Raw genomic sequence first — 27,694 nt, forward strand, 5'->3', positions numbered from 1 at the left:
AGGTTGAGGCTAGATCGGACGGCTCGTCAGTTTTTGGCCCAAGCTGCAGCCTGCAAAGTAGTCGAAAGTCGTCCTAATGTTACCCTTAAAAGTTTGTTTATGAACATATCCCTAAGCCTAACCGTAACCACCCCCGCTACCTAAAATGTTTAAATAAATATTAAACATTTTCTTCCGGCCCGTCCGATCTAGCATCTCCCAATACGGAAGCGGCGTCAGACCTAACAGGAAGTCTGATTGATTGATTGATTGATTGATTGATTGAACGTTTTTCCTCATTACATTTATTTCCCTCTAAATGGCCTTACACCGTTGGATTGCAAAATCCATGCTTACTGAGAAAAAAACCTAAAAAACATCGAACCAAATGAATCGGCATTAACAGTAGATTTGAATGTAACACCGCGACGGTACACTGTGTAGTGCATACTTGTTCCACCCGGACTTCACCAGCGCGGACACCCATGTGAACATGTAAACAGACCCGGTGCATGCAGATCAGTTCATAATAATGATCGAATTATTAAAATAATAAAATTAAGTTCTTTAAAGTTATGGCCGATATCTTGACACTTGTGTTTAGAAACCTTGTTCCCAAGACGGGACCAACAACGAAGGGTTTCAAAGGTCTCTCTCCCAGTCCCTCCCCAGCAGCGTGCAGCAGCCTGGTGGTGGGGGACCGCGGCATCACCCGCTCCCTGCTGCTGCTCGCTGCCGTCACGGCGGCCTCGGAGCTGGGCATGAGAGTCGTGTTCTTCACCCAAACTCAGATCCAGAGTCTCCCCGCCTGTCTCCATGCCCGCACGCCCAACCCCAGCCCAGACAGCTTGAAGGTAGGCTGTCGTTAGCACCCGAACCTCCTACTTTAGGAATACACAAAGGCACTAAAAACAAAATTACAAACATCTCAAAACAAACTGGTCAGACTACTGCTTGACCTTACTCCTAGAACCCACCTCACCCCTGCCCACTTTGACAACCTAGGATGGCTTAGAATAGACGACAGAGTACAGCAACTTGCAATGGGCCTGGTCTACAAGATACACTACGCGACCAAGGTACCCATGTACATGTCAAAATACTTCCCAAAGGTCAGTGAATACCACGATCACAACACCAGAGGGAGCTCCACAAATCATGTTAAACCCAGATTCGGCTCAAACAAGGGACTAAACACGTTTAGCAATTATGCCACATCAATGTGGAACTCCCTACCCAAAGCTGTAAAGGAATGTGAATCACTACCCACTTTCAAAAACACTCTCAAAGAACACCTACAGGAGACTGCAATTCGAAACTGGCCCCTACAAATGTCCTAACCCAGTTGTACAGTAAATGACCAAGTATGGCTTTGTCAGTATTCCAATGTACAGTGTACAGCCCAGGCCAATTAAACTATACAAGAAGGAAGGATCATCACATCAGAATACCAGCCTTATATGCTCTGCTTGGTGCCAGAGTTCTATTGAAGCCTGTATTAACGTTCAAAATATACAAGCTATATAAGGACACATCAACTAATAATATATCAAACGTTAGCTAGTTATCAATGCAACACATTTCTGTGATTCTGATATCTGAGGACTGAGGTAATAACCCGTTTAAAGGTCATAATTTATGAATATAAATGAGGAGATGGGTGAACCCATTCAACTCAATGTCCGCCTAACAGAAAATGTCCACGCTTGGCGGTTTTGATTGATTGATTGAAAACTTTATTAACAGATTGCAGAATGGGTACAGTACAGTACAGCTCAATACATACAATGGACCTGTCTCAAACCCTGCCCTCTTTTCTTGATCCTCCAATCACAACTGTCGCTTACCTCGGACAAACCAAGTTTGTCCGAGGTAAGCGACAGTTGTGATTGGAGGATCAAGAAAAGAGGGCAGGGTTTGAGACAGGTCCATTGTTAAGGGGATGCAGACCAGAGAAATACTTTCGTCTTGTTTACATCAGGGTCCCCCATTTTCAATTCATCGTACGTTGTCGTTGTAACCCTTCCTTGTTTTATAGTCTCCTTGCAGAAAACAAATGTCTCAGCTCAAGTCAGGGCGTGCAGCAGTAGTGGACCTCAGAGTGATGTTCAGCTTCAGGGCGTGCAGTAGTAGTGGACCTCAGAGTGATGTTCAGCTTCAGGGCGTGCAGTAGTAGTGGACCTCAGAGTGATGTTCAGCTTCAGGGCGTGCAGTAGTAGTGGACCTCAGAGTGATGTTCAGCTTCAGGGCGTGCAGTAGTAGTGGACCTCAGAGTGATGTTCAGCTTCAGGGCGTGCAGTAGTAGTGGACCTCAGAGTGATGTTCAGCTCAAGTCAGGGCGTGCAGTAGTAGTGGACCTCAGAGTGATGTTCAGCTTCTTAAGTCAGGGCGTGCAGTAGTAGTAGTGGACCTCAGAGTGATGTTCAGCTTCTTTCACGGATATTTAATCTGAGCTGACTACCTATGATATTTTGTTACGGAGAATGCCATGGTCAGAGTCTGCCACTAGGGGCCCCTGTCCCGCATGAAATGAACATAACTAGGGGGGGTCTGGGGAAGAAACATAACAAATAGCTCTGGAATATTTATTTCTAGGGACTTTTGATAAAGGATACTATTTGACAAAATTGGAGCCTGTGTATGTTTCGGTCCATTGGGACTTAAAATGTTCTATGTTGGGGCGCCATTAAATTATAATCATGCTATCAGGGCCTTTGGTGCTCTGGGGCTTATATCCACGCATGACAATGACATGTTGGAAAAGAGGATTTCACGTTGATTATTGTGTTTGCCGGCTGTCACACACACTTCCCCAGCAGAGCCGCGTTTAGCCGCCCTTTCTTCATTCATACATACAAAAGCCTGCGTTGTATGTTCAAGTCAAAACAGAACAACAACAAGTGTACAACATGTGAAGGGGGGCGAGTTATCTCCACTCCTTTTCCTCGTTCTCTACAGGCGATAAACAAGAGGGGTCTGTCCACACGCTCTTCATATCTGTGTATCTCTTATCAGGGCAAAACACGCCAGAGATGGGCCCCTGAGTGAAAACTGAAGGTGTCTGAAAGCATATTTTAGTAGCTTTTTTTTGTTGGTGCAGTCAGTGTGTGACCAACTCTTGTAAATCCATGTTATGGGCCTCATGTTATTAATCTGAATCTCACCAGAATCTCATCTCCCAAATAATTAAAATTATCGATTTATTTATCTATCTATCTGTCTCTATTTTGATCTATGTATTTATATTTGTTTTTTAATAGAAAATCAAGTTTTCCTATCCCCGGACGGTGGAGGAGCTGGTCCAGCAGGTGTCCTGTCTTCACGAGTTAGCCAGCCTGCCTGGTGTTCCTCCATCTCTGATCCTACTGGACAGGCTGGAGGGCTTCCTCGGGGGAAGCAGCCACAGCGGATACCACCAGGGGGAGCAGTCCCACGCCGCCCACGTCTCAGCGCTGCTGTACGACACAGCTGCGTTCTTCACAAAGGTACTGGAGCAGCGGGCATCGAGCTTGGCTCCCTGCCGGATCATCGCCTCGTTCCAGTCGGAGCTGGAGGTCGGGCACGCAGGCGGAGAGGCCCCGGACCCCACCCTCGCTGTCCTCGATCGCTATTTCCAGGTTCGGTGCACACTGGATCGGGACAGAAGCTGTGGACTTACGGCAGCCGGACTACAGGAGGCGTGGCTTGTTTACCTGTCCGGGACGGGCATCATAGAGGCCGCCCGCACTGAGGGACATGAGGATGAGGACCCAAGTGTAGCACAGGAGTGGCGTTTGGCCTTGTTTGCTAATGGCTCAATGGAGTTTACGGTGGTTTGAATGTACTGTATGTGAATCAGAGACAGATGTTCTCAGTGGCTGGGGAATTGCAGGGCCAGGTTTTGATATTTAAGAGGAACTGAAGCTTGGCCTATATTAGACTATATCAAACAAAGTCTTGTGTATGTATTGTCAGCCGTGTCTTTCTATGCATTAATAAAGCAGTCCTAGCCTGGATCCAGACCCCTGACTCCCTACCTCAAAATGCAAGCAGTTCAACCCCCTGAATCGAGGCGTTTCACAGATTGTTTAGAATGCCTATTCTTCCTCCATGTAGTTGGAACAAACAACAGCTGCTACATGTTGATATGTGAGAAAAATACATTAAAAAAAATTACTTTTTTTTTTAAATAATTTTGTGTCTTACGACTGGATCTTGTAAGCGAGTCACAGTGGAACAGTAATAATGCTTTTCCAGTGTTTTACCTACACTACCACTGCACAGAAATCAGAAAGCGGGTACCAATGGTTACAGGCAGCCACGTTGGAAGAAGGAGAACTACACAAACATTCTGTGCAAGGTCTCGTATTGCCTGAACCAAATTATAGAATTATTAGACTTTTTATTTTTATTTTTATTAGACTACTTTTTTTTTAAAGGGAAAAAGTGGTAAATCCAGGGGGGCTGGCTCAAGTCTGAACCTACATGACTCCCCTGACACAATACCCAACGTCTGTGGCTGCTGTGCCTTGTTGTCTTATCTCACGTAGTGTGTTGTGACCTGGCACGCACCCACTCAACTCACATGATTGCTAACTGTCATGCCAGTGTCACCCCCCCACACAGTCCATATTCACCAATGGTTCAACTCAAGACGGCCACAAGGATGTTGTTTGACGGTGGACATTTAATTCATTAAAAGTTGAAATGACAAAAGTTCTATAAACACGATGGTAAAAAAAATACACTTAATACATTTAAAAGAATTTTACATTATAGTATATTGTTGTTTACATGATGATATTAAACAGAGGAACGATGACTGACGGTTGCATTATGTTGCTGTAGCATCATAACTCAAGTACAGAAACAGATTTTGTATTGGTTATTAATGTTAAAAATTAATTTCAGTTTGTCGTTTTGTTTTGAGGAATAACTGAACAAGAATATAGAGTATTAAGATGCTTGCAAAATGTAAAGAAAATGTTAATAGAAAGATATTTTAGCCTATATCCGAACTGAGCTTTAAAGAACAAAATGTTTTTAAAGACTATCCTACAACTACAAAAGTGTATAGTTTTGGGGTTTCAACTTCATTTTTTATTATTTCTATTATTGAGTTACAATGTTCTAAAGACCTATCTGAGGCGTTTGACCATTTTAAATGAGTGTAGTTCATGTAGATTAGTGGTTGAGTGTACACAGTCCTGACAGAAGGCACTGAGCTGCAGTAGCTTATATCATAATAAAACCATAAAATGCTTTTTTTTTTTATTATTATAATAATAAAATAGAGAAAGACATTTTTATGTGGAAGAGGAAATTACCCAAAGGGAAAAATGTATATATATATATTTCTTTTTAAATAAATGATATGATACGATACGATGATATGAACAAGAAAAAATTATTGTGATTGTTACTTATACTCGTAATGTTAGTTAAACTCAAGGTTAATTATTTTAGCATGAAGTTACAATGCCACACACCTTATCTTCCCTCCAGATCATCCCTCTAGTTTATGCTGTAAGTCAGCCACGCAAGTTTTTTTTAATCTAAACTAGCTCAAATAATTTGTGCTGATGCAAATTCTGTACTTGGTGATCTTCAGGGTTCATTCCACTTTTTCCCAAATCAAATTACATGCCTTTTCCATGGTTATTCAGTGATGTATAGTACAGTTTTCATGACCAAGAAGTGTTGGTGTTAATATCCAAATGTTACTTTTAGTTTTTTTGTTGGACAGCTTCTTGTCCCAGATCTTGTTTTGGAAAGCTACCACAATGACTGTAGACTTATAAAATGTGTTATTTGGTTATTATTCCGTCAAAGTAACTAGATATATCTATAGCAAAACCTGAAAAAAATAGTGTTTTAACACATTTCCATGAAGTTTCCAGTACTTTCTGTGTTTCCCGATATGAACCCTGGATCTTTTAGCCTGGCATGTCCCCTCTATTGTTAAGGCAGGGTTTAAAAGGTATGAGTGAGTATTTGAGCCGTGCTGTTTTAAAAGGTCATTAATGCTTCAAAGTGTCATCAGTTCAACTTTACCTTATTGGCTCCTAAGACTAAGACAATAAAACATTGACACTATTTACAGTTTGATTCCAAAATGCTGATGTCTTAAAATGCTTACTTTGTTTGGACTAGACATAGCCAACTTAAAATGCTCACTTTGGACTAGACATAGTCAATTTAAAAAGCTTACTTTGGACTAAACATAGCCAATTAAAAATTAAATGCTTACTTTGGACTAGACATAGGCTAGCCAACTTAAAATGCTTACTTTGGACTAGACAAGTGTTAACAACTCAACAGGCAGATAGTGAGACATTTGTAAAAGGAGCCATTTTCTAATGTTTTCATGATGACACCGACCCATCCTTGTCTTATCATTCCAGATTATCCTTCTGAAACCAACTTTCAGAATTACTGTTTTCTAAACACCACAAAGAAACAAACTAAATTAATTACCAAATACTGGCTTCTTCAGTACACAACACTTCCTAGCCACATTCCTGCACAGCCTACAGTAGCTTTTCTTAACGTTTCATTTAGACAGGGGTTTTGTGTTCAAGAAATGGTTAAAGATCAGTAATATGATTATTCTATACAAACAAATACAACATACTATAGACAAAGTGATCACAGAAAAAAATATTTACAAATAGGCCTCAACTTGCACCTAAGTAAAATTATATATATATAAAAAAGAATCTTAAGTATTTATCCAGCGGATATATGAGATACAATAATGTGATTATAGTGTATAATGTATACATTAACATGGCCATCGCACAGAGTATGTGTTTAAGGTGTAAACCACAGCTGCTATTTACTTGGAATGCTAGTATTCTGTACTGATGGGAGATTGTTTTAGGAAAACCAGTGGAATCGTCTTCCTACGTGTCCTAAAGAGTCCTTTTAGCTTACAAGTCGGTGTCAGTCAGTCTCTCGTTTGAAAAAGAGACTGAACCCTTCATAGAGCTGTTCAATATAATTCCGTTACTGGGGGAACAGCTTGGGATCAAGTTTATAGTCTATGAAATAAACCTTTAGAATGTTTATGTTGTGTTAGTTAGAAAATGTCTCCACATTCCACTGGCAGGCAGGGGACAGTCATAGAGTTGTAGTTTGGTTCAAACCTCCAGATAATCCTCTCTCAGAGCTGCTACATGGGACGTCCCATCATCTAAAAGCGGCACGGTGGTGTAGTGGTTAACACTGTCGCCTCACAGCTAGAAGGTCCTGGGTTCGATTCCTGCTTGGGGACCAGGTTTCCGTGTTGCCAGTTACCCAGGTGGGGTATCTCGCGGGCCTTCCTGTGTGGAGTTTGCATGTTCTTCCTTCCTGCGCACGCAAGGGTTTCCCCTCCCGATAAGAGAAACCCAATGGAAAAACATGCGCAACGGATCGCTAACGCTGTCGCGTCCCTGACGAAGACGGGCAGGAGCACTTGGATTGGTCCCCGGGCGCAGAGCACACTGCAGCCCTTATCTGCTCCCGGCTGCCCTTGGGAGGGGGGGGAAGGAAGATGGGATGGGGAGTGCAGAGAACATTTCATTCAGCGACTCAGTGCATGTGTGTGTGTTCCTGTGGGTCACCCATCGCATGTGTGTGTGTTAAATCTGCATGACAAATAAAGACGTCTTCTATCTCAGCTCCTTGTCAACAGCCAGAGTGGAGGGGATGCTGCCTCGTCAGAACGGGTCTCTTGTGAGGAGCGGTCTCGTTCTTGTACTCGTGGGCGTAGACGATGACAACCCCCTTCCCCATGTCGTCTATCCGGCTGGAACTCATGGGGCTGTAGTCCATGGAGACCCCGGAGTCCGCCACCGCCATGTAGGCGTACCCGGGCCCTCTGGGCGGCCAGGTGTGGTTCGGGTACTCGAAGCTGGACTGGGACGAGAGGCGGCCGGACCCGGAACTCTGCGGCATGGAGCCCAGGTCCGAGCGGGACTCCCCCCCCGACGGCGTCCTCTCGGAGGCGAAGAGCGTCTGCAGGGGCACAGTCTCCTCCAGGATGTCGTCCAGGGGCGGCTCCTCCCTGCTGCAGTCGTGGGCGTTGAGGGTCACGTAGGCGTCGTGGGACTCCAGCAGGGAGGACTGGGAGTGGGGGCCGGGGGGGTGCCGGTGGAGCGCCCGCAGCTGTTCCATCAGCCAGCGGTCGTGGGGGGTCTCCCTCCAGCCCTCCGCCGAGTCCACCCTCCTCAGCCTCTTCTCCTCCTCGTCCGCCACCACCTCCTCGCTCCCCTCGCCCTCCTCGTCCTTGGCCAGCGGATGGGAGGTCTTGGGAGGCAGAGCCGGGGGAGGCGGCGGGGGGCTCAGACTGACCTCCGAGAGGACCTCCAGGGGGGTGGAGCTGTCCTCGCTGTAGGAGAAGGCCGGGGTGAACCACAGGCCTCCGTTGGTCTGTCCTAACCACTCCTGAGGACAAGGAGGACAGAGGGACTCAGAGGTCTGTACGACATTTATAAAACATTAAAGCCATTATCATGTTCTGAATGTGATGGGGGGGGGGGGCACACTTATAAATCTTCTACATTTAAAAAACAGGCTGCTTCTAAACCAGAATGAAACTATCTATAGTAGAAAATGTGAACAGTAATTCTTCTGTACCTGAAAGTCACCATCGTAAACAGTAAAGAGACCTTGGAACTTGCTCTCAGGGTTTGGAATGACAGGCCAGACCTTCTTAATGAGAAACCTGGAAATGAAATGAGAATATAAACACACAGATAGCAAAAGATATTTAGCCGATACATTTGATGGATAAAGGGCATATTATTCCAACCTGGGTAAAGCACCAATCAGGGCAGCAGGACCAGACCACGAGTCACAAAATAATTAGGCAGGACTAGGCAGTGATTCTTTTTTGCCAGAAAGCTTGCAGAAGTTGTTTGTTTCTATTTCTGAGGACGAGAACCATAGAAAGAAATGTAATTTTAAGCATCAGTATGTAGGACTACTTTAAAGCAGATGTGTTTTTCAGTAGGTGGCATAAACTGTGGAATTCTCTACAGAATGATTTAAAGAGTTGTACAAATATCTTTCAGTTCAAGAAAATGTATAAAGAAAGAACATTTAGACTTTATAAAGTTGAGGGGTAATTGCTTTCCCTATGACTATTTTTATTTGATTATTATAATTATTTCTTGTTAAATGTGTGTAATTGACAGACCATCTATTTCTATTGTTTTGCGTAAGGGGCAGCAGGCAAAATAGCATGTTCTTCTCCCTGCTCCTTTCCGCTCGTGGAATGTACAAATTAGGAGGTGCTTTTTATCACGAAATGATGCTGTTGTGCTTTTGTGGAGCTGTGCGTTGCCATGAACGGAACAAAATCAAAATGACATGAAATGAGGGGCTGACCTTCGATGGGACAGGAGCACAGTGAGAGACAGCAGAGTCAGGATGAGGGAGATGACGACACACAGGGACACAATGAGAGGGTCCAGATCTGCAGGAGACAGTAGGACAACATGGTCTCACTAAAGGACAGGATCAGCTTTAAGATAGATATTCCTTTACTGATCCCCTTGGGGGAAATGCAGGCATCATAGCAGCATGGGGGAGGGGGGAGGGGAGGTACAGGTCGTAGAAGACATACAGGTACAGGTCACAGAATTATAGTACAGTGGAGAAGTAAAAAATTAAAATTGAATAAGGGCGGCTACGTGGCGTAGTGGGCAAGGCGCTCGCCACAAAATCTGGAGACGCTGGGCTCGCCTGTTGGAGCCCAGCGCTCCACATTTGCTTTCAGTTTAGCTGGTCGTCCATACTAATACACATTGGCCGTATTAGGGGGTGGGAAACTGATGGGTGGGGATCGAGCGTTGTGGACAGCGACTCCTACAGGTCGGTTGGTGCGCCTGCGCAGTAGAATCAGGAAGTGTCGGGGGCAGCGTGAGCCTCCCACGCGTTACTCCTCGCCACTGAGAGATCGAGCTGCGCAGGTGAAAAGATGCGACTGCTGTTACCTCAAGTACCGGAGGGGACTTGTGCTATGTATGACTTAGTCCACATTGCAGCCGGCTTGTGGGAGGCAAGAAACAGCGTTCGTGACAGGGGAGGGTTGAATTGGATGATACGAAATTGGGATGGGAGAAAATATAGAAAAAATGGGAGAAAAAAGTGGATCAAATTTTTTTTTTAAATATAATAAAAAGGCAGTGTAAACAATATACAGTATAATTAACTCTGGACATGTGCGTATGGGTAACAAGGTGCGAGATGAGGGTATGTATGCCCTCTCAGTTATATTTGCCCTACAATATATAATCTAATATATAATCTAAAAAAACGAAATGCTAAAATGATAAATGCTAAATTTATGCAATATATAATCTAATAATCCAATAATCTAAATCTAATCTAATATATAATCTAAAAATGCTAAATATATGCTCTGATGAAGTATACAGTATTTACATAAGGTGCAATATATTGTCCTTGAGAACAAATCTACACAACAACAGATTATGAACAAGACGATGGAGAAACACTTTCCTACAGGATTGTATGTCATCGCGCCCCCAGAGACGGTATTGTGGTCTAGGACCTCCATCTCTGGGACCACGTGTACTCTGGGACCTGCTGGCCTGGGCTCACATCCCACCAGAACACGCTCTACTCTGCCTCAGTTCATGACATCTATAAACAAAATACATACAACAGCCCCTATTATTAAAACACATTGGGCACCATGCATTGTGCCCATCATTATGCCCTCTCTGCCACCGTTGTAAGCCTATGGAGATGTTTACCTTCTTTGCAGGGCTATAACTTTTTAAATATTATACCTATATCTGTATTACTATGGCCCATTCAACATCGGGTATCTATCGTTCCGGATGTGGGAATGTTATATTTTTTCATTCATACATTGTTGTGTTAAGCGATACCGGAGTCTTAAGGCGAGCACAGAAAGACTCAGAAGAAGCTTCTATCCCCAGGCCATCAGGCTGCTAAACGAACAATAATCACTATGCAACAACCATCAAATGCACACAGCACACACACCCACACGCACACACTCACTCAAACAAACAACACACTGCAGCACCCACTCTCCACACTTTAGATCACACAAACACACTTACACTTTATATTTATTGATAAAGGATTTGCACTACAACTCGTACACCTACTGTGAATTGTACCTAAATTGCACCTCGTCCCATTTCTCCATTTCTGCCTTGCACTATATAGTATTGTATATTAGTACACTGCACAGTATTGTATATTGTATGGTAACTACGTCTATTCTGCATCGAACATTGTACATATGTCTAAACTGAACACTGTGACCTTTTTTTTTTTTTTTTTTTTTTTTACTTCTAATTTTACTATGTTATTTTATTTCATACTTATCTTGTCTTGCACAGTCTCTGGAGCGCAACAGTAAGAAGCATTTTGTATAAAAGTATTCTGTACTTCTGTATGACAACTATTAAAGAAACTTGAAACTTGAAACTTGAAACTTAATACCGTCGATAATATAAGTATCTTTTTAAGCTTTTCTGCTGTAATTCCAAAAACACTAGTTATAGGCCCTGAAGCATATGATAGATTATCGATTGGCGTTTCTTTCCTATACACGCTATATTAAAAAATTCAAATGTATATGATCGGTATACATTATGCTTCATCATGCGTGAAGGAAAGGGGGGGGGGGTCGTTTATAATTCCTTGATCGTCAGTAATGGCTTTATTTAGTATGGGTTGATATATTGATCAGATTGTTTGCAGTGAAATGAATAAACAATCGGGCTGAAAATAACGCTAGTGTCCTCTTACCGTTCGCCAATGAGACTGGAGGAAAAAGATCCCAATTATTTGACGTCGATCTGCTAGATCCATTTCCGGTTTGTATGACGCAATAAACGCCGAAATCATATAAATTATTGCATTTAGAAAGTGATCCAAATGCACTCGAGTGTGTATATTGATACACGCCACAATATATCTCTGGCGGAGGAATTTCCTCGATGCACCGAAAAAATGAAATATTGATCCCAAACACGTGATACGCCATTGTTGGCGTTCAGCGCATGGCGGGCAATAACGATTTACGCCGTTTATGGCGCACAATGTGTTAACCCTTTTAGGTGGACGTTTTGGAATGCTTCTTCAGAATCCAGGAATTGTACAACTCCACAGCTTTCAGTGACCAGCACCCACTGTGACATCATCAATCACCAAATGTTCACTTCTCAAATGTATAATCTCACAAACCTAAGACGTTAATGTAATAATAACATGAATGCTTATTGTCTCACTGACCTCCGGGCAGCGTGTCCATGAAGACCGGCTCAGTCCAGGCGCTCCAGTAGCCGCTGTAGCTGATGCCGTCCAGCTTGACGCGGACGCGTACCTTGTACTGAGTGCCTGGCTCCAGGCCTCTCAGGATACACACGGAGCCGGCTCGAACCTCCTCCGCCTGGACGGACAGTAGGAACAGTAGTAGGATACTTTATCGATATGTGTGTATGCAGGGCTTGACATTAACTTTTTGGCTCACCAGCCACTGTGGCTAGTGGTTTTCCAAAGTCACTGGCCACTCAGCATTTTCACCAGCCAAAAATCACACACACACACACACACACACACACACACACACACACACACACACACACACACACACACACACACACACACACACACACACACACACACACACACACACACACACACACACACACACACACACACACACACACACACACACACACACACACACACACACACACACACACACACACTCTATCTAATATCCAGTTCGTTTTTATGGTGTACATTTTGGCTACATGAGACAGAGAGAGAGAGAGAGAGAGAGAGAGAGAGAGAGAGAGAGAGAGAGAGAGAGAGAGAGAGAGAGAGAGAGAGAGAGAGAGAGAGAGAGAGAGAGAGAAAGAAAGAGAGCTCTGAGATTCTCGCGAATGTGGAGCGCGGTACAAATCGAATCCATTATTATTATTATTATTATTAGAGAGAGAGAGGGAGACTCTTCACTACGACTCTAAAACGGTGACACTGCACTGTGACCGAGTTACACGCCACTGCCGAATTCTACTCGCATTAGTGAGTCACACAAATTGGAGCCCACTCAGTGGCTGGTATATATCGCCGTATTTAATACAGCGCTGCCGTCCGGTGAAAACCTTTGTATCTCTGTAGACTTTTCTTAAATGTTCAGGAGGTCGGAATTATCGATAGCCGATTCAGGGTCTCTGGATCCAGGCAAAGATTTTTTTCAGGAATTAAGAACATTAACAACCTCGTTGTGAGATGTACTCACAACAAAGATACTAAGGATACTATCACTAAGGTATATAATATATATATATATAATCTTTTTTAATATCATTCTTTCCAAAAGCATAGAGGCCTAGAAGCGTGGCTAACGCTAATGGAGCGCGTACCAGTGAGGCTAACTGCCTAAGAAAAAGGGGACAGAGGCACTGAAAGAGGATTTCACCCATCTAATGAATATACTAGAGTCTAGTAACTAGACAAATATCAAGATGTAGCCTATCCATCAGTGGACCAATTGCATGCTTTCACAGAGGACAAGAAGCCTTCAGTCTACTCCTTCAGACATTAAGCACCCCCCACAGCCCAAATGGAATGATCCGAAAAATTCTAATTTATTTCATTTTTATTTATTTTTTCATCAGTCGACTATCGGTCAATTCAAAGTCGACTATACAAATCCTTAGTCGGGGACAGGCCTAGTATATACACCACTAAGGTAATGACAGTAAACAGTATATGTTATTGTGATGTCATACCTGTCCCCTGTGGCTGTCTGCTGGAGCATAGCTGACTTCATACATCATGCTGTCCTCCATGTATCTGAGAGGAGGAGGCAGCCAGGTCACCTCCAGCTGGCCCTGCTGGTCCGTGCTGCTCACTGTGACATTAGTGGGAGGATCCAGCAGGACTGAGGGCAGACAGACAGGGGTGGTGGGTGTTAACATGGAAGGAGAATACAGTACATGTGTTCTCCCACATACTAGGTACTGGCCTTGCTAAGCTCCATGCCATCAGGGACAACCCCTCCCACCCACTATACACAGACATGGCTGACAGAAGGAGCACGTTCAGTTCTAGACTAAGACTCCCAAGATGTAACGGCACAGGAAGTCCTTCATTCCGACAGCCATCAGACTTTACAATGCATCACTGTGCCTCACTGCATCACTGAGCACAGGGTGACAGTTACCATCTTCCTGGACTTTTACTTTTACTTTTAAAACAACATTGTTCAATATTACACTTACTGTACACTTACTGTAGATTTCTGTAGATTTTTACTGTATATTTTATATTAGAATGTATATACATAACATAGGAAATGTAAATCCCAGACCGTATTTTATTCTTAGGCTTATTTTATTCTTTATGCTTAGGCTTATTTTTATTCTTATTCGTGACTTTGTTTTGTCTACCTAAATGTTTACTGTTTACTGTGAGCGATTTGTAGTGCCAAATTTCCCTCAGGATGAATAAAGTATTTCTATTCTATTCTATTTATTTATAGAGCATGTTTCATACACAGAGTCATTTCAAAGTGCTTTACATGAAATAGATAAAAAGGAAAGAACATTAAATAAAATTGCAACTAAGGGTTTCAATTAAAGGCAAATGTGAAGATGAACACATTTAGCCTATTGGTAAAAGTAGCCAAAGTTGGGGCCGATCTAACATGTTCTTGTTTATTCCAAAGGGGAACCTTTGTTGCGTGTGCATGGGCTTAAGAAGTGATGCAGAGCTTGCTCTATTTCTGCTGGGCAGGTCAACTAAATTTAGCTCATTTCCCCCGAATTTCCCTACAGCAATTTTAACTTACATTTGGTACCTGTAATTAGTTGAAAATTACAGTTAGTAAATGAGTAGAATTATATAAATGATCTGATTACAGAAAGCAAGTGATTACTACTGGTGATTACTTGGATTATTCAGAAGCATGTCTGAAAGATAAGGCATTCTGATGGTGAGGTTAGAACACAACCGTCATTATACACTACTAGTAATAATGTTAGTCGTGACTGTAGACAGTGGTATTAATGTCAATCATTTATTATTTACTGTCAGTTTAGCGAAAAGAGCACTTTACTAACCCCATCATCTCCCTTTGTTACATTTAAACATCAATCAATCAATCAATCAATCCTGGTCCTCACCTACAAAGCCCTCCATCAACTGCCCCCACAATATCTCACATAACTCCTCTCCCCCTACGTACCAACCCTCTCTGTCCCTCAGATGTACCTCAGCCCGTCTTCTGTCTCTCCTCAAGTCCAACAGAGCTTCTCCAGGGCAGCACCCAGGCTCTGGAATCAGAGTCCATCTCCATTTTCTAATCCTGCCTCAAGACCCATGTCTTCACCACTGCCCCCCCCCCCCCCCCCCCCCCCTCCATCCAGTTATGTTTGTTATGTCTGTTGTTTGTCTCACTACCTCTGCCGCCTATTGTCAAGTGACTTAGAGTTCTTGAAAAGTGCTAAATAAATCACATGTATTATTATTATTATTACTATAATTATTAATATTACAATTAGGTAATTTATCTGACTCTTTTATACAAAGCGACTTACAGATTGAACAACATGTCACCAGGAGGGGTACATCTCTGGCAGCTAAGGGTCAGTGGCATTGTCAAATAATAACGAGGTTGAGTGTTACACTCTGAGTGCATAGTAGTATAGACATGTTAGCAAGATATGTAATAGTATAAGAATAGTAGTGTAGTACTGGATGTCATTTATATGGAAATCTCTACTGCACATGTGATTGGGGTTGGATAAGCCACTATCTAGCAGCGGAGCGGGGTTGTAGTGTTGGTCCTGGGGGGTCCGGGGGTCCTGGGTGGGGGGGGGGGGGGGTGGGGGAGGAAATGTCTTTTGTGGTGTCTGTGATTGATAATATAATTTTACTTCGATTTTTATGTTCCGTATTTATTATCTTTGTTATTCTATTGTCATTATTGTTATTGTTATTACGGTACTATTATTGTCCTGTGAAGTCCTGTTTACTATTATTATTACTGTATTGTGTTTTGTCATGTTTTATGTTCCATTTGAAAGAAAAGAAAGAAAATAAGAGAAATTGATAAAAAAAAAAAAAAGAAAAAAAAAAAATAGCCATGTAGTATTAGGGTACATAATAGTAAAAAGGGTTAGAGGGTTAGTATTTTCTTTCTGTTATTACTACTACTATCTAACGCTCCCATATATGACAATAGACCGATATGACTTACAGACGAGCTCGATGAAGAGGCTGCGGTTGTGGATCAGCAGGCCGGCCCGATGCACCCGGATGTCGATTGGGACAAACATCAGCGTTTGATTGAGCCGGCAGACGTACAGCGTCTTACCGCCGGCCGCGGACACGGCCCTGACGGGACACCTGCTGCTGTTCTCATTCCTGGGCGGGACGGGCGACGAGAGGAGAGAGGAGATCGTTTAGGGATAAGGCTCTTTTTATTTCAGGTTGTTTTAACCCTTTCACTACCCACACTACCAAAGGGTTAACCCTTTCACCGTGACAATACAGAAGGTTAACCCTTTCACTGCCACACGACAAAGTGTTAACCCTTTCACAACCATACTACAGCAGGTTAACCCTTTCACTACCACACTACAGCAGGTTAACCGTCTGTAGTATGGTAGTGAAAGGCTTAACCTTCTGTAGTGTGGTAGTGAAAGGGTTAAGTGACGTTCAGATGCTTAGAATGAGGTTGTCTGTCATGTTCTGAACACAACGGCTTTGTCTAAAGGCCACGCTGTCGCCACACAAACAAAACGAAGGATCCCCATGTGTTAGGAAGGAGAGTGGACTGCCGCCCTTAGTGTAAGGGAAGAGCCCTGTGGTTGAAAGACATGTGGGTCCGTGTACGTTTTGATAGTTCGTTTTTCGTTTCAAACGGAAAAACGAAAAACTAACAAAAACGGAAATACGAGGTGTTTTCCTATTTCCGTTTGAAACCAAAATCGAAAAAAATTCATTCATTCATTTGATTCTGACACCAAAATACGAAAAACAGCTCCGTATTTCAGTTTTTCCCCATTTTTTCGATTTTGGGTTTCAAACGGAAATAGGAAACACCTCGTATTTCCGTTTTTTTTTCTTTTTTTCGTATTTCCTTTTGAAACGAAAAACAAACTATCAAAACGTACACGGACCCATGTGTTCTGTGCCTCTAGTGTTGATGCACCTACTTCAGTAAACACGTTATTGCATTATATACAACAAAGAACACTCCGTGTTTAATTTTTTTATTCACATGCCCAGGGGTGATGTAGTGGTCAGGGTGATGTAGTGGTCAGGTGATGTAGTGGTCAGGGGTGATGTAGTGGTCAGGTGATGTAGTGGTCAGGGGTGATGTAGTGGTCAGGTGATGTAGTGGTCAGGTGATGTAGTGGTCAGGTGATGTAGTGGTCAGGTGATGTAGTGGTCAGGGGTGATGAGTGGTCAGGTGATGTAGTGGTCAGGTGATGTAGTGGTCAGGTGATGTAGTGGTCAGGTGATGTAGTGGTCAGGTGATGTAGTGGTCAGGGTGATGTAGTGGTCAGGTGATGTAGTGGTCAGGTGATGTAGTGGTCAGGTGATGAGTGGTCAGGTGATGTAGTGGTCAGGGTGATGAGTGGTCAGGTGATGTAGTGGTTAGGTGATGTAGTGGTCAGGGTGATGTAGTGGTCAGGTGATGTAGTGGTCAGGTGATGTAGTGGTCAGGTGATGTAGTGGTCAGGGTGATGTAGTGGTCAGGTGATGTAGTGGTCAGGTGATGTAGTGGTCAGGTGATGTAGTGGTCAGGTGATGTAGTGGTCAGGTGATGTAGTGGTCAGGTGATGTGGTGGTCAGGTGATGTAGTGGTCAGGTGATGTAGTGGTCAGGTGATGTAGTGGTCAGGTGATGTAGTGGTCAGGTGATGTAGTGGTCAGGTGATGTAGTGGTCAGGTGATGTAGTGGTCAGGTGATGTAGTGGTCAGGTGATGTAGTGGTCAGGTGATGTAGTGGTCAGGGTGATGAGTGGTCAGGTGATGAGTGGTCAGGGTGATGTAGTGGTCAGGTGATGTAGTGGTCAGGTGATGAGTGGTCAGGGTGATGTAGTGGTCAGGTGATGTAGTGGTCAGGTGATGTAGTGGTCAGGTGATGAGTGGTCAGGTGATGAGTGGTCAGGTGATGTAGTGGTCAGGTGATGAGTGGTCAGGGTGATGTAGTGGTCAGGTGATGTAGTGGTCAGGTGATGAGTGGTCAGGTGATGAGTGGTCAGGTGATGTAGTGGTCAGGTGATGTAGTGGTCAGGTGATGAGTGCCCAGGCCCCGCCTCCACAACCACACGCACCCCCTGCTGACCTGGGATTGAAAGCAGAGCCTCCTGTCTCCTCTACTCTGTATCCTGCTCCACCTTCCTAATGTCTCTCAATAAAGAACAAATACGAACAGTGGAATGGAATGCCCATCTCTCCTTTACAAAAATATACATAATATTCTGAAAATCCTTTTGTTTACATTTTCATGTACATTCATGTTCACAAGAGCTATTGGATCCATTTAAGATAAGATATTCCTTTACTCATCCCCTCGTGGAAATGTGGGCGTCACATAGCAGCATGGGGGGGGGGGGGGGGGTACAGGTATAGGTAGAAGAAAGACACAACTATAGGCAATACAATTCAATCGGAATATAAAAATATGAGAAAAATAAACATTGTAAACAATATAATTAGCTCTGAATATACAAATATGAGAAACAGTATATACACGAGGTGCAGGTGAGGTTCTGTACCCGAACTGGCAACATTAGGCATGATGTGTGGTGTGTGATATATATGTAGAGTGTGTGACTCACTGGTAGGCGTATGTGAAGGTGTACTGGTCCACAGAGCCGGCCCTCTCCTCGTCCTCCACCCAGAAGCAGGTGAGGTCCCTCATGCCCTCAGCGAAACATTTGGGGTTCTCTGGCTCCTCGTGCAGCAGTAGTGACACTGGAGAGGGAGGGGGGGGGGGGGGGGGGGGTCAACATTCCACCATGGAAAACAAGGTGTTGCGCAAGATGTAACGGGTTCATGGATTGGCCAATGTTTGTTTACAATAACGGCTATGGCGATCTAAACATTACAACATCAGAACACGTGGTAGTAAGACTAAGTGAATTATCTCAATATCCCCTAATTACAGGATTGGTAGATTGTGTTAGCATATTATATATATTTTTTCTACCTTTAAACAAAGGTTTAAAAATATATATATAATATGCCAACACAATTATCTGGATTTTTAGTTCATTTTATTATGCTCATTGCTGTATTATTGCTGCATTTATGATGCTCATTGCAGCCCAAATTTGACTTGAAATACTTTTTATTTGTCTTGTTGAAATAATCCAGTTGCATTTATTATCACCAAGGTGCATCTAAAGATAGAAAAACAAACGTTTTAATATCCTACCTTTCTTTTCAAAGTCCTGTGCGCTCTGGACAGTAGTGGAGGCTGCTTGGGCGCAGCAGAATAACATACACAATGCCCACAATCTGTTGAGATTATCATAATAAAACATCGTCTTTGTCTTCGCTGTCTTCTGTTGTCCTCATAATACATCACTGGCGCGTATAGCCTGCTGCTCCAAACGTTCCTCCTCGCGCCTGTTGACAGCTTGCTCTGGAGATACCGCGCGTGCATCTCAGGAGATAAAGGTGAGAGTGAGCGACGCTGTTTACTTTCTTCTAAAAGGCAACGAAGAAGAAGAGGTGGAGTTTATAAAGCCGTGCCCGCGTGTCCCTGGGCGGGAAGCACGCGCTCATTGACGTTTACAACAACCCCGGCCTGAGCGCGGGCAGTGCCAACTTTGCCAAGATGCCAAAAGATGTCCCGGCCGAGTAAACCCAACAACCTCAAGGTCTACGAATTGGTCGTAAAGAAATAACAACAAAAACAATTATATAATTCTCTTATCTTATTTGACAGTTGTGGCGGGGTAATGGTGGTGGTGGTGCGGTAAGGTAGCTGAAGTGTTGAAGTAACGGAAACCACACGCGGAAACAGCGCGCTCACACACCTCATGGAGTTAACGGTTTCTTATCTACAAACTACACCCGTATGTTTTTCTTCTGGCCTGTTTTTTTTTTTTATCTGTGCTGCAGGCTGTTGTGTATGTGTCACTGGTCCCGTGATAAACACGCACGGGGCGTTTAGACCCATCCCCACGAACTCCAACAGGAGAGCGAATGGAACCCAGTGCTTCTTTCTCTTTGCATCAGTTGAAGGTGGACAGGATCCTTGTTTTCCACGATCTGTTCAAATATAACTGATGTAATAGCTGCAGTACACACAGTGATACAGCAGTGGTAGTGAAATAAAATGATGATCGATGATCACAGTAAATAATCACCAATACACACATAATAATTATATACCTTTTTTCTTAGTATTTTGTTTTATTTCTTCAAAAAGAGCACATTTGTATGTAACTAGTATTACATGAAACTTTGTTTCTTACTATAATTTCAATAAAATATTTATATCGGCTTAAAAAGGTTGGCAAAATCTATTTCACAAATTATTTAAAGGTGTGCACACACACACACACACACACTTATTAGGTGAGTTGACCCCTCCACCAGTGGCGGCCGACCAATAGTGGGCGCTAGAGCGCCGCCCTCCCTGGTTAAAAGAAGAAGAAGAAAATATATATATAATAATATAGTTCTTTCGACGGTTAAGCTTAGGCACTCTTTCAAAGTTGGTTAAGGTTAGAGTTTGTCTTAGAGCATGGCGATAGAACGCCAGGTAGTTTGCAGGCTGTTCGACGCGGAAATGGGCAAAGACAGTAAGACACAGCTCATCACAGTATTGTTGTGTTGTGCTAACAAGAAACTATTTGGCTATAGCTGGATGCAGTCTGGACAGTGGATATACATCAACAGTCTGGGACTGTGGGACAGTGGACATATACACTTTATCAAGCCCTCCTGGACCACGTTTCAACTAAACAGTGAGTTAATGCGGTCTCTCTCTCGCTCTCTCTCTCTCTCTCTCTCGCTCTCACAACACAGCGTGTTGTTGTTGTTGTTGTTGTTGTTAATTTCGCAGCGGGTGACGCATAATGGATGAATGAATGAATGGTAACTTGTTTAAAATGACAAGATATATATATGTGTTCATTATTGCATTGATCATACGTGTACTAGTGTAGTATGAATGAACTCGAGTCTCGACTTAACCGTTGGTAACGTTATGTCGAGTCAGCTGTCCACTTGGTCAGCTGTCCGCTTGCCCCCCCCCTTCACCCCCCCCCCCGCGCCCACCCAAATGTAGTTCACACCGGCCGCCACTGCCCTCCACTACATCCCTGATGTAGTTTGAGGCAGCTTGGTGAAACAGCGCAGAAGGGTTTGTGTAACGGTAACAAGGCGGCTGAACCTAAAGGTTAGAGAAGCTGCGCTTGTGACCAGATGGGGAAGTGAATGAATAACACTCTCTCCTCCCTTGACAACACCGACTGCTGAAGTGCCCTTGAGCAAGGCATTGAACCCCCATCCGCTCCCGTGGGACTGTGGTTGTAGCCTACTCGGCAGCTCGCAGGTGTGATTGTGTGTAAGCATCCGTGCTCAGAGAACCTAGGTTAAATAAAGGTTCAACAGAAACAATGAAATAGATTTGGTGACAAGAAAAAGAGGAACCTGCAAAGCATGTATTGTTGTGGAGGACAATGGCAGAGTGTGGCTTTAGATAGAACATGTTCCTAATGGCGTGAGTTCAGGAGTTATATAGGCTGTCTATATGGCCATAAATTATAGATGCTATCACCTTGAAGACTTAGACCAGTGGTTCTCAAAGTGGGGTCCGAGGAACCCTATAGGGTCCCCGAGGGAGGTCCCCAGTAAAATGAGGAACGGTTTAATTTCACTAATTATATTCTTCACTAGAAGTTAGTACAGTGAGAGAAAGTATAAGAATGACTATTCTGCACTCTCCTCCGTCTTTTACTATCATGCACTCTTCCACTAAATGATCTTCCTTGCCTATAACCTACTATATGCTAATAGTCTTTACTACTATGCACTTAAGACTGTAGCACCCGCAAGTTTCAACACTGTTTACCGGACATTGTTACTCAGCTGAAAGAGTTGCACCCTTCCTGCTGACCTGTTGTACAGAACTTGTAAGGCGCTTTGGATAAAAGTGTCAGCTAAAAGACTAAATGTAAATGTAAAATGTCCTGTGTAATCTATCCACCTACAGTATTAGACAGTTATGGAATTATGCATTAAATAGTGAACAAAATCATCTACAAACAATCAGTCGCTGAAATGAATATACAATCATTACTGTTAATGGTCCTCATTCTCAAATGTGTTCGTAAGTGCCTTGGTAAATATAGGGGCGGCTACGTGGCGTAGTGGGCAAGGCGCTCGCCTGTTCGAGCCCAGCGCTCCACATTGCTTTCAGTTTAGCTGGTCGTTCATACTAATACACATTGGCCGTATTAGGGGGTGGGAAACTGATGGGTGGGGATCGGGCGTTGTGGACAGCGACTCCTACAGGTCGGTTGGTGCGCCTGCGCAGTAGAATCAGGAAGTGTCGGGGGCAGCGTGAGCCTCCCACGCGTTACTCCTCGCCACTGAGAGATCGAGCTGCGCAGGTGAAAAGATGCGACTGCTGTTACCTCAAGTACCGGAGGGGACTTATGCTATGTATGACTTAGTCCACTTAGTCTTTGCGCCGCCCCTGTGCCTCAAATAGATTCGCTATCAGCTCTATCTTTAATCTTTCAAAATGTACAGTTGCTATTGCATGCACTCATCTGTGTTCCACTACACACATGAGTGCATGCTTACCAACTGTCCGTCTGCAACACTACTATATCACCAACATCTAAGAAGGGAGATCCCCCCTTGAATGGCCCTTCTAAGGTTTCTCTCCTCCACACTGCCTGTGGAGCTTTTTTCCCTATTGTTAGGTTTTGGTGAGTTTTTCCTTACCTTCGCGTGGGGTATGTCTGGGAGTGCTTGCATTCTTTCATTTATTTGCATTCATCTAAAAATGTTTGGACCTTATGGTGTTCTTGTTCTGTTCTTGACTTATTGTTATGTTTTCTTCTTGACTTGTTTAAAGAAGATCTGTACGGCCCATGGGGACATTAACGTGTGTTGCCGGGCCCTATAAATAAATTTGATTTGATTTGATTTGATTTGCAGCCGGCTTGTGGGAGGCAAGAAACAGCGTTCGTGACAGGGGAGGGTTGAATTGGATGATACGAAATTGGGATGGGAGAAAATATAGAAAATGGGAGAAAAAAAGTGTATAAAAAAAAAAAAGTGCCTTGGTAAATATCTTGGTAAATGTTGTACCAACAGATTTACGGAAATCCTCCTCCGGATTCCTGAACGCGTGAAGCGGTCTTTGTAAATGGGCAAAAACGTTTGCGGATGTGCTCCGCTGAATCAACTGACGTCACTCATTCACATCTCCAGGCGCGTTCACGTATGTCCTCATTTGCATACAGACATGCCCCGCCAGCTCATTATAAGTAGGTGAGAGGGTCTGCCGTTGCATCTCTGCTGTGTTGATCTTATTCAACAGGTACCGTAGTGCGGAACCAATTTGCGAATGATCACAATTCAATTAGATTCAAATGTATTGTCATATACAGCACAAGTACAATACAACATCTAACCAGAGTGCAAATGTAATACTAAAGTGCAATAGTAACATACAATGCACAGGTGATGGAACTGAAGGCTTCATTTAAGATAAATAATTGGTGATTGCTTCAAGTCGATTATACAGACATCATCAAAATTCAATAATTATAATAATAAATACGACAATTACGTTTTGCATTTATAGTCATGGCTCAATGAGGAACCTGAGCATTACACACACACACACATGCGCGTGTGTACAGTGTCTTCACTAAGCCGCCTGCCTCACCTGCTGCATCTTAATAACCCAATTGTGCGATATAGTGGAATAGACTAAGAATAGATTAACAAATTCCATATAAATCTAGTTCATTAACGATGCAGTAGCGCGACAGCGATTTGCGACTCCTGATAATAATAATCCCAAAATGAGATTAGATTAAAATATATTGTCATCATACAGCACAAGTACAATACAACGAAAATAAATTTAGCATCCAGCCAGAGTGTAAATGTATGTCCGTACGAGAATGATTGTTAAGTTATTGTATCACATGTAAACAACAAATAACTTGTCAGATGGGGTTCCATGGGATACTATTTTATCAAATGGGGGTCCTTGGTCAGTGACATATTCATTTGGGGGTCCTTGACATGAAAGAGTTTGTAGACCACTCATTTCTTTTTTATATTTTCATCTAATCTAATCTCAGTGTTTATCATTTTTAAATCTAATGTTTGCCAGTACTTTTCAGGAAATAACTTGTTCAGCATGAATAAAACATCAAATAAATTACTAAGATTTAACAACGTCTTAGTGGACTAAGACCAAAGGAATGGACTAAGACCGGACAGCCCTAATACAGGTAATAAACTCTCACACAAAACACATTGGACGTCATATTTAGAACAGAATAGTAATAAATGACTGTTCACACCATTTCCCTTTTGTAATGAATGTATTCTTTATTCTCATATACACATTTATATTTATACTCATATATATATAATATCTATGTCTTATTAAACAGTGTTTCCAACCGACAGATTCAGAGCCTGAATAATTATGTACGGTACGGCAGGTCTTAGGCCACAAAACGAGTTGATTCACATAACATAACATAACATAACAGTCACTACGGTAATCTGGAATAATCTGGAATGTAAACACAACATAAAAACAAACACATCTCAGTAACAAAGGAAAGGATACATTTCCAGATGAACAACAACTATGTCATACAATCATTTTGTGTATAGAGGGAGGAACCAGTCGGTATAGCTGACGTGATGGCAGTGGACAGAGTGATCACAGGGGCCCCAGTAAAATGTATTTAACACATTCTAATTATATTCAAGCAGCAGGCTTCACAGGGCCCTTTAACTTTACATAATGAGAGAAATATACATCACAGTTTGCAACTTCTGCCTTCTGACGCCACTGACTTCCAGTCTGAATACACTGGAAAACCTTATAGTAACGAGCCCCCCCCCCCCCCCCGGTCCCAAACCCTCCAAACGTCCCTCCCTCTCACGGTTAACATCTGTGCCACGGTGCAAAGCTGCGAGCCACACGAAGACCGCGTTACACTAAAGGAGGGAGAGAGGGGGGGCGATTGTCAAAGGAACACGCCGACATTATGGGAAATGCGATGACCGTCTTGTCCAGAGTCGGACAAGAAGATAGATACCAGTTTCTATCCGGCTGCAAGCTAGCCTATAGTTTAGCACTAATGAATGGAAGTGGATACAAACCAGCTAGCCTAGCTGTTGGCCAAAAACACCTCTCCCATCATTTTAAGCTATAGGCTAGTGGTCCGTATCCACTTCCATTAATTTGTGCTGAGCTAGGCTGGCTTGCAGCCGGATAGCTTTCTATTGAACACACAGAGAGGAAACTGGTATCTATCTTCTTGTCTGACTCACTCTGGAGAAGATGGTAAGTGCCTGTTCCTTTACGACGTTTCTGGCAGGCTTTGACCTCGACCCCTCAGCTCTGGAGGAGAGACAGTAGTAGTCGTGAGGTCCAAGTTATTTGCAAGTATACAGAGTAAACACACCTCTTTATCTGGGTAAATCAAGCACACCCACCTACAATTACAATAGTCTTATACTGGACGGTGGATTTATAGTACACACACCTTCCCTCTGCAGTATATAACCACCACATCACACCACAGAGGAGGGGGGTTTTGGCAGTGGCGATATATGTGAGGCTCCAATCATGGTGCAAAGACCATGGATGACTCTTAACTGATGGGCAGCATGTAGACTACACAGTGATATGGAACTGAACTGGTATATCAGAAAGGGAGAGAGAGAGGGGCAGAGAAATCCATGCATTCTTTGTCTAATGTCTATAAATATAAATACCCTTGGACTTCGGAACTTTGGACAAGTTCTCCATTCAAAGTGTAAACGGTTTCACTGGAATTCTGTTGTTGGGGGAACCGTTTGGACCCAACAGGAAATAAACTTAGGTCCTTTTAGAATGTTAATGCTGTCACTTTGAAACTCTCTATACATTGGATGAATTCTTCCATCCTACAGGAGAAGGAGACAATACGATGGCTACATTCAATCAGTGAAGGCACCTTTTGCTAGCCTGCTAGTACTTCTTAGCTTGGACTCGTCCTAAATCATCCTTATGATCTCATAATGTGAATGTGCGCTAATAAGGACAGTAGATAGCCAACGGACAAATAACCCCTTCAGGCGATAGTGCCCACAAATCCTCCTTCATTTCTAAATAAATGCCTAATCTGTATGTGTAAAAAAAATTATTCTGCCTGACAAGTGATTAAACAGGAGGGCTAGTTACTTCATATAGAGAGTATATGGAGAAAAGCTATTTCTTTACCTTTTTTATGTGTGCAGTAGAACAAAACGACTACAGTAAGATGACTGACAGGACACCTTAGTCCTCGTTCTTAGACCGGGTCCGTTTGTCTGATAATGGCACTGCAGTAGAGTACAGTTGAAACCTAAAGATGTGTCTTTCTCAAGAGATAAGTGTCCTTCCCTTTATGAGTATTTAGACGGATACACTGTGCTGTAACTCCAGACAATGCATTATAATCTCAATCGCAAAGGTGATCATTTACCACTTTGTAAATGTGTTGTGTAGTAGGCTAAACGCTTTGTAATACCACAGTAGAGGAGCAATGTGTGTGTGTGTGTGTGTGTGTGTGTGTGTGTGTGTGTGTATTGAGTGTTGTGGTAAAAGCATGTGTGTGAGTGACACAGAGGAAAGGCTGGCACAACAGTGTGTATGAGGACATACCATGGAGCAGGTCAAACATGTCAAACGACTTCCTTAAACCCTTTCACTGCCACACTTCCAAATGGTTAACCCTTTCACTGCGACAACACAGAAGGTTAACCCTTTCACTGCCACAGGACAAAGGGTCAACCCTTTCACTACCAAACTACAGAAGGTTAACCCTTTCACCACCACATTACAGACGGTTAACCTTCTGTAGTGTGGTAGTGAAAGGTTAACCTTCTGTAGTGTGGTAGTGAAAGGGTTTTAAAAAAGAAAAAAGAAAAAAAGGAAAAGGGAACAACAGCCCTCCTGCCACAATCATGTTCCATTGTCTGAGCAGCGGCTCTCAAGCTTTTTGGTTCTCGACCCTAAAAACAGGATACTTGTTCACAACCCCCCCCCCCCCCCCCCCCCCCCCCAATACTCAAGCATAGACAGAATGGTAACTTTGACACATAATAATGAAATAATAATAAACTTTAGACTTCAAATATTAATTATTTCACAAGAAAGCGGCATCTACCTGTATACCGAGGATTATAAGCGCGATGATGTATTTGTATATCTCTTAGCGACACCTTTGGGGGCCCCGACCCCGAGGTTGAGAACCACTGTGTTATAGAGACAGGAGACATGGCTGTCCTGACTATCTGACAAAACCTTAGAACCGCATCTAGCAGGAAGGCTGTCATTTAAAAATGACGAGGCTTTGCACTTTGTGCCGCGATTCCATTTATTACATTCGAAATCGCTGCACAAAATAAATTGTGTTTCAAGCTAACGTTTTTTTTTTTTTATGTCTACTGTATGTCAA

At 43.1% G+C, this 27,694-nt stretch overlaps 3 protein-coding genes across 3 annotated transcripts in view; 1 reads left to right on the plus strand and 2 right to left on the minus strand.

Annotated features, from left to right (window-relative positions):
• The first annotated feature begins 158 nt into the window (after positions 1 to 158).
• On the plus strand, positions 159 to 4,103 carry swsap1 (SWIM-type zinc finger 7 associated protein 1). Its single transcript, XM_084328571.1, has 2 exons — positions 159 to 833; positions 3,240 to 4,103. The coding sequence occupies exons 1-2, from the start codon at positions 555 to 557 to the stop codon at positions 3,795 to 3,797; spliced, it is 837 nt and encodes a 278-aa protein (XP_084184697.1). The 5' UTR covers positions 159 to 554; the 3' UTR covers positions 3,798 to 4,103.
• A 1,823-nt stretch (positions 4,104 to 5,926) lies between these two features.
• Positions 5,927 to 19,615, minus strand: epor (erythropoietin receptor). The gene is made up of 8 exons (XM_084328570.1): positions 19,420 to 19,615; positions 18,821 to 18,956; positions 16,226 to 16,392; positions 13,755 to 13,906; positions 12,247 to 12,403; positions 9,334 to 9,421; positions 8,581 to 8,668; positions 5,927 to 8,388 (listed from the first exon to the last, which is right to left on the minus strand). Exons 1-8 carry the CDS (start codon positions 19,526 to 19,528, stop codon positions 7,630 to 7,632), a joined length of 1,656 nt encoding a protein of 551 aa, XP_084184696.1. The 5' UTR covers positions 19,529 to 19,615; the 3' UTR covers positions 5,927 to 7,629.
• Positions 19,616 to 27,314: 7,699 nt separating this feature from the next.
• The window catches only part of rab3db (RAB3D, member RAS oncogene family, b), a 60,624-nt gene continuing 60,244 nt past the window's right edge, over positions 27,315 to 27,694 (minus strand). Inside the window, exon 5 of the mRNA XM_084329205.1 lies at positions 27,315 to 27,694. This exon is cut by the window's right edge and continues 3,701 nt beyond it. The gene's annotated coding sequence lies outside the window, so the exon portion shown is untranslated.

The sequence above is a fragment of the Notolepis coatsorum genome (assembly GCF_963971535.1).
Source record: "Notolepis coatsorum genome assembly, chromosome: 14".
Taxonomy (NCBI): domain Eukaryota; kingdom Metazoa; phylum Chordata; class Actinopteri; order Aulopiformes; family Paralepididae; genus Notolepis; species Notolepis coatsorum.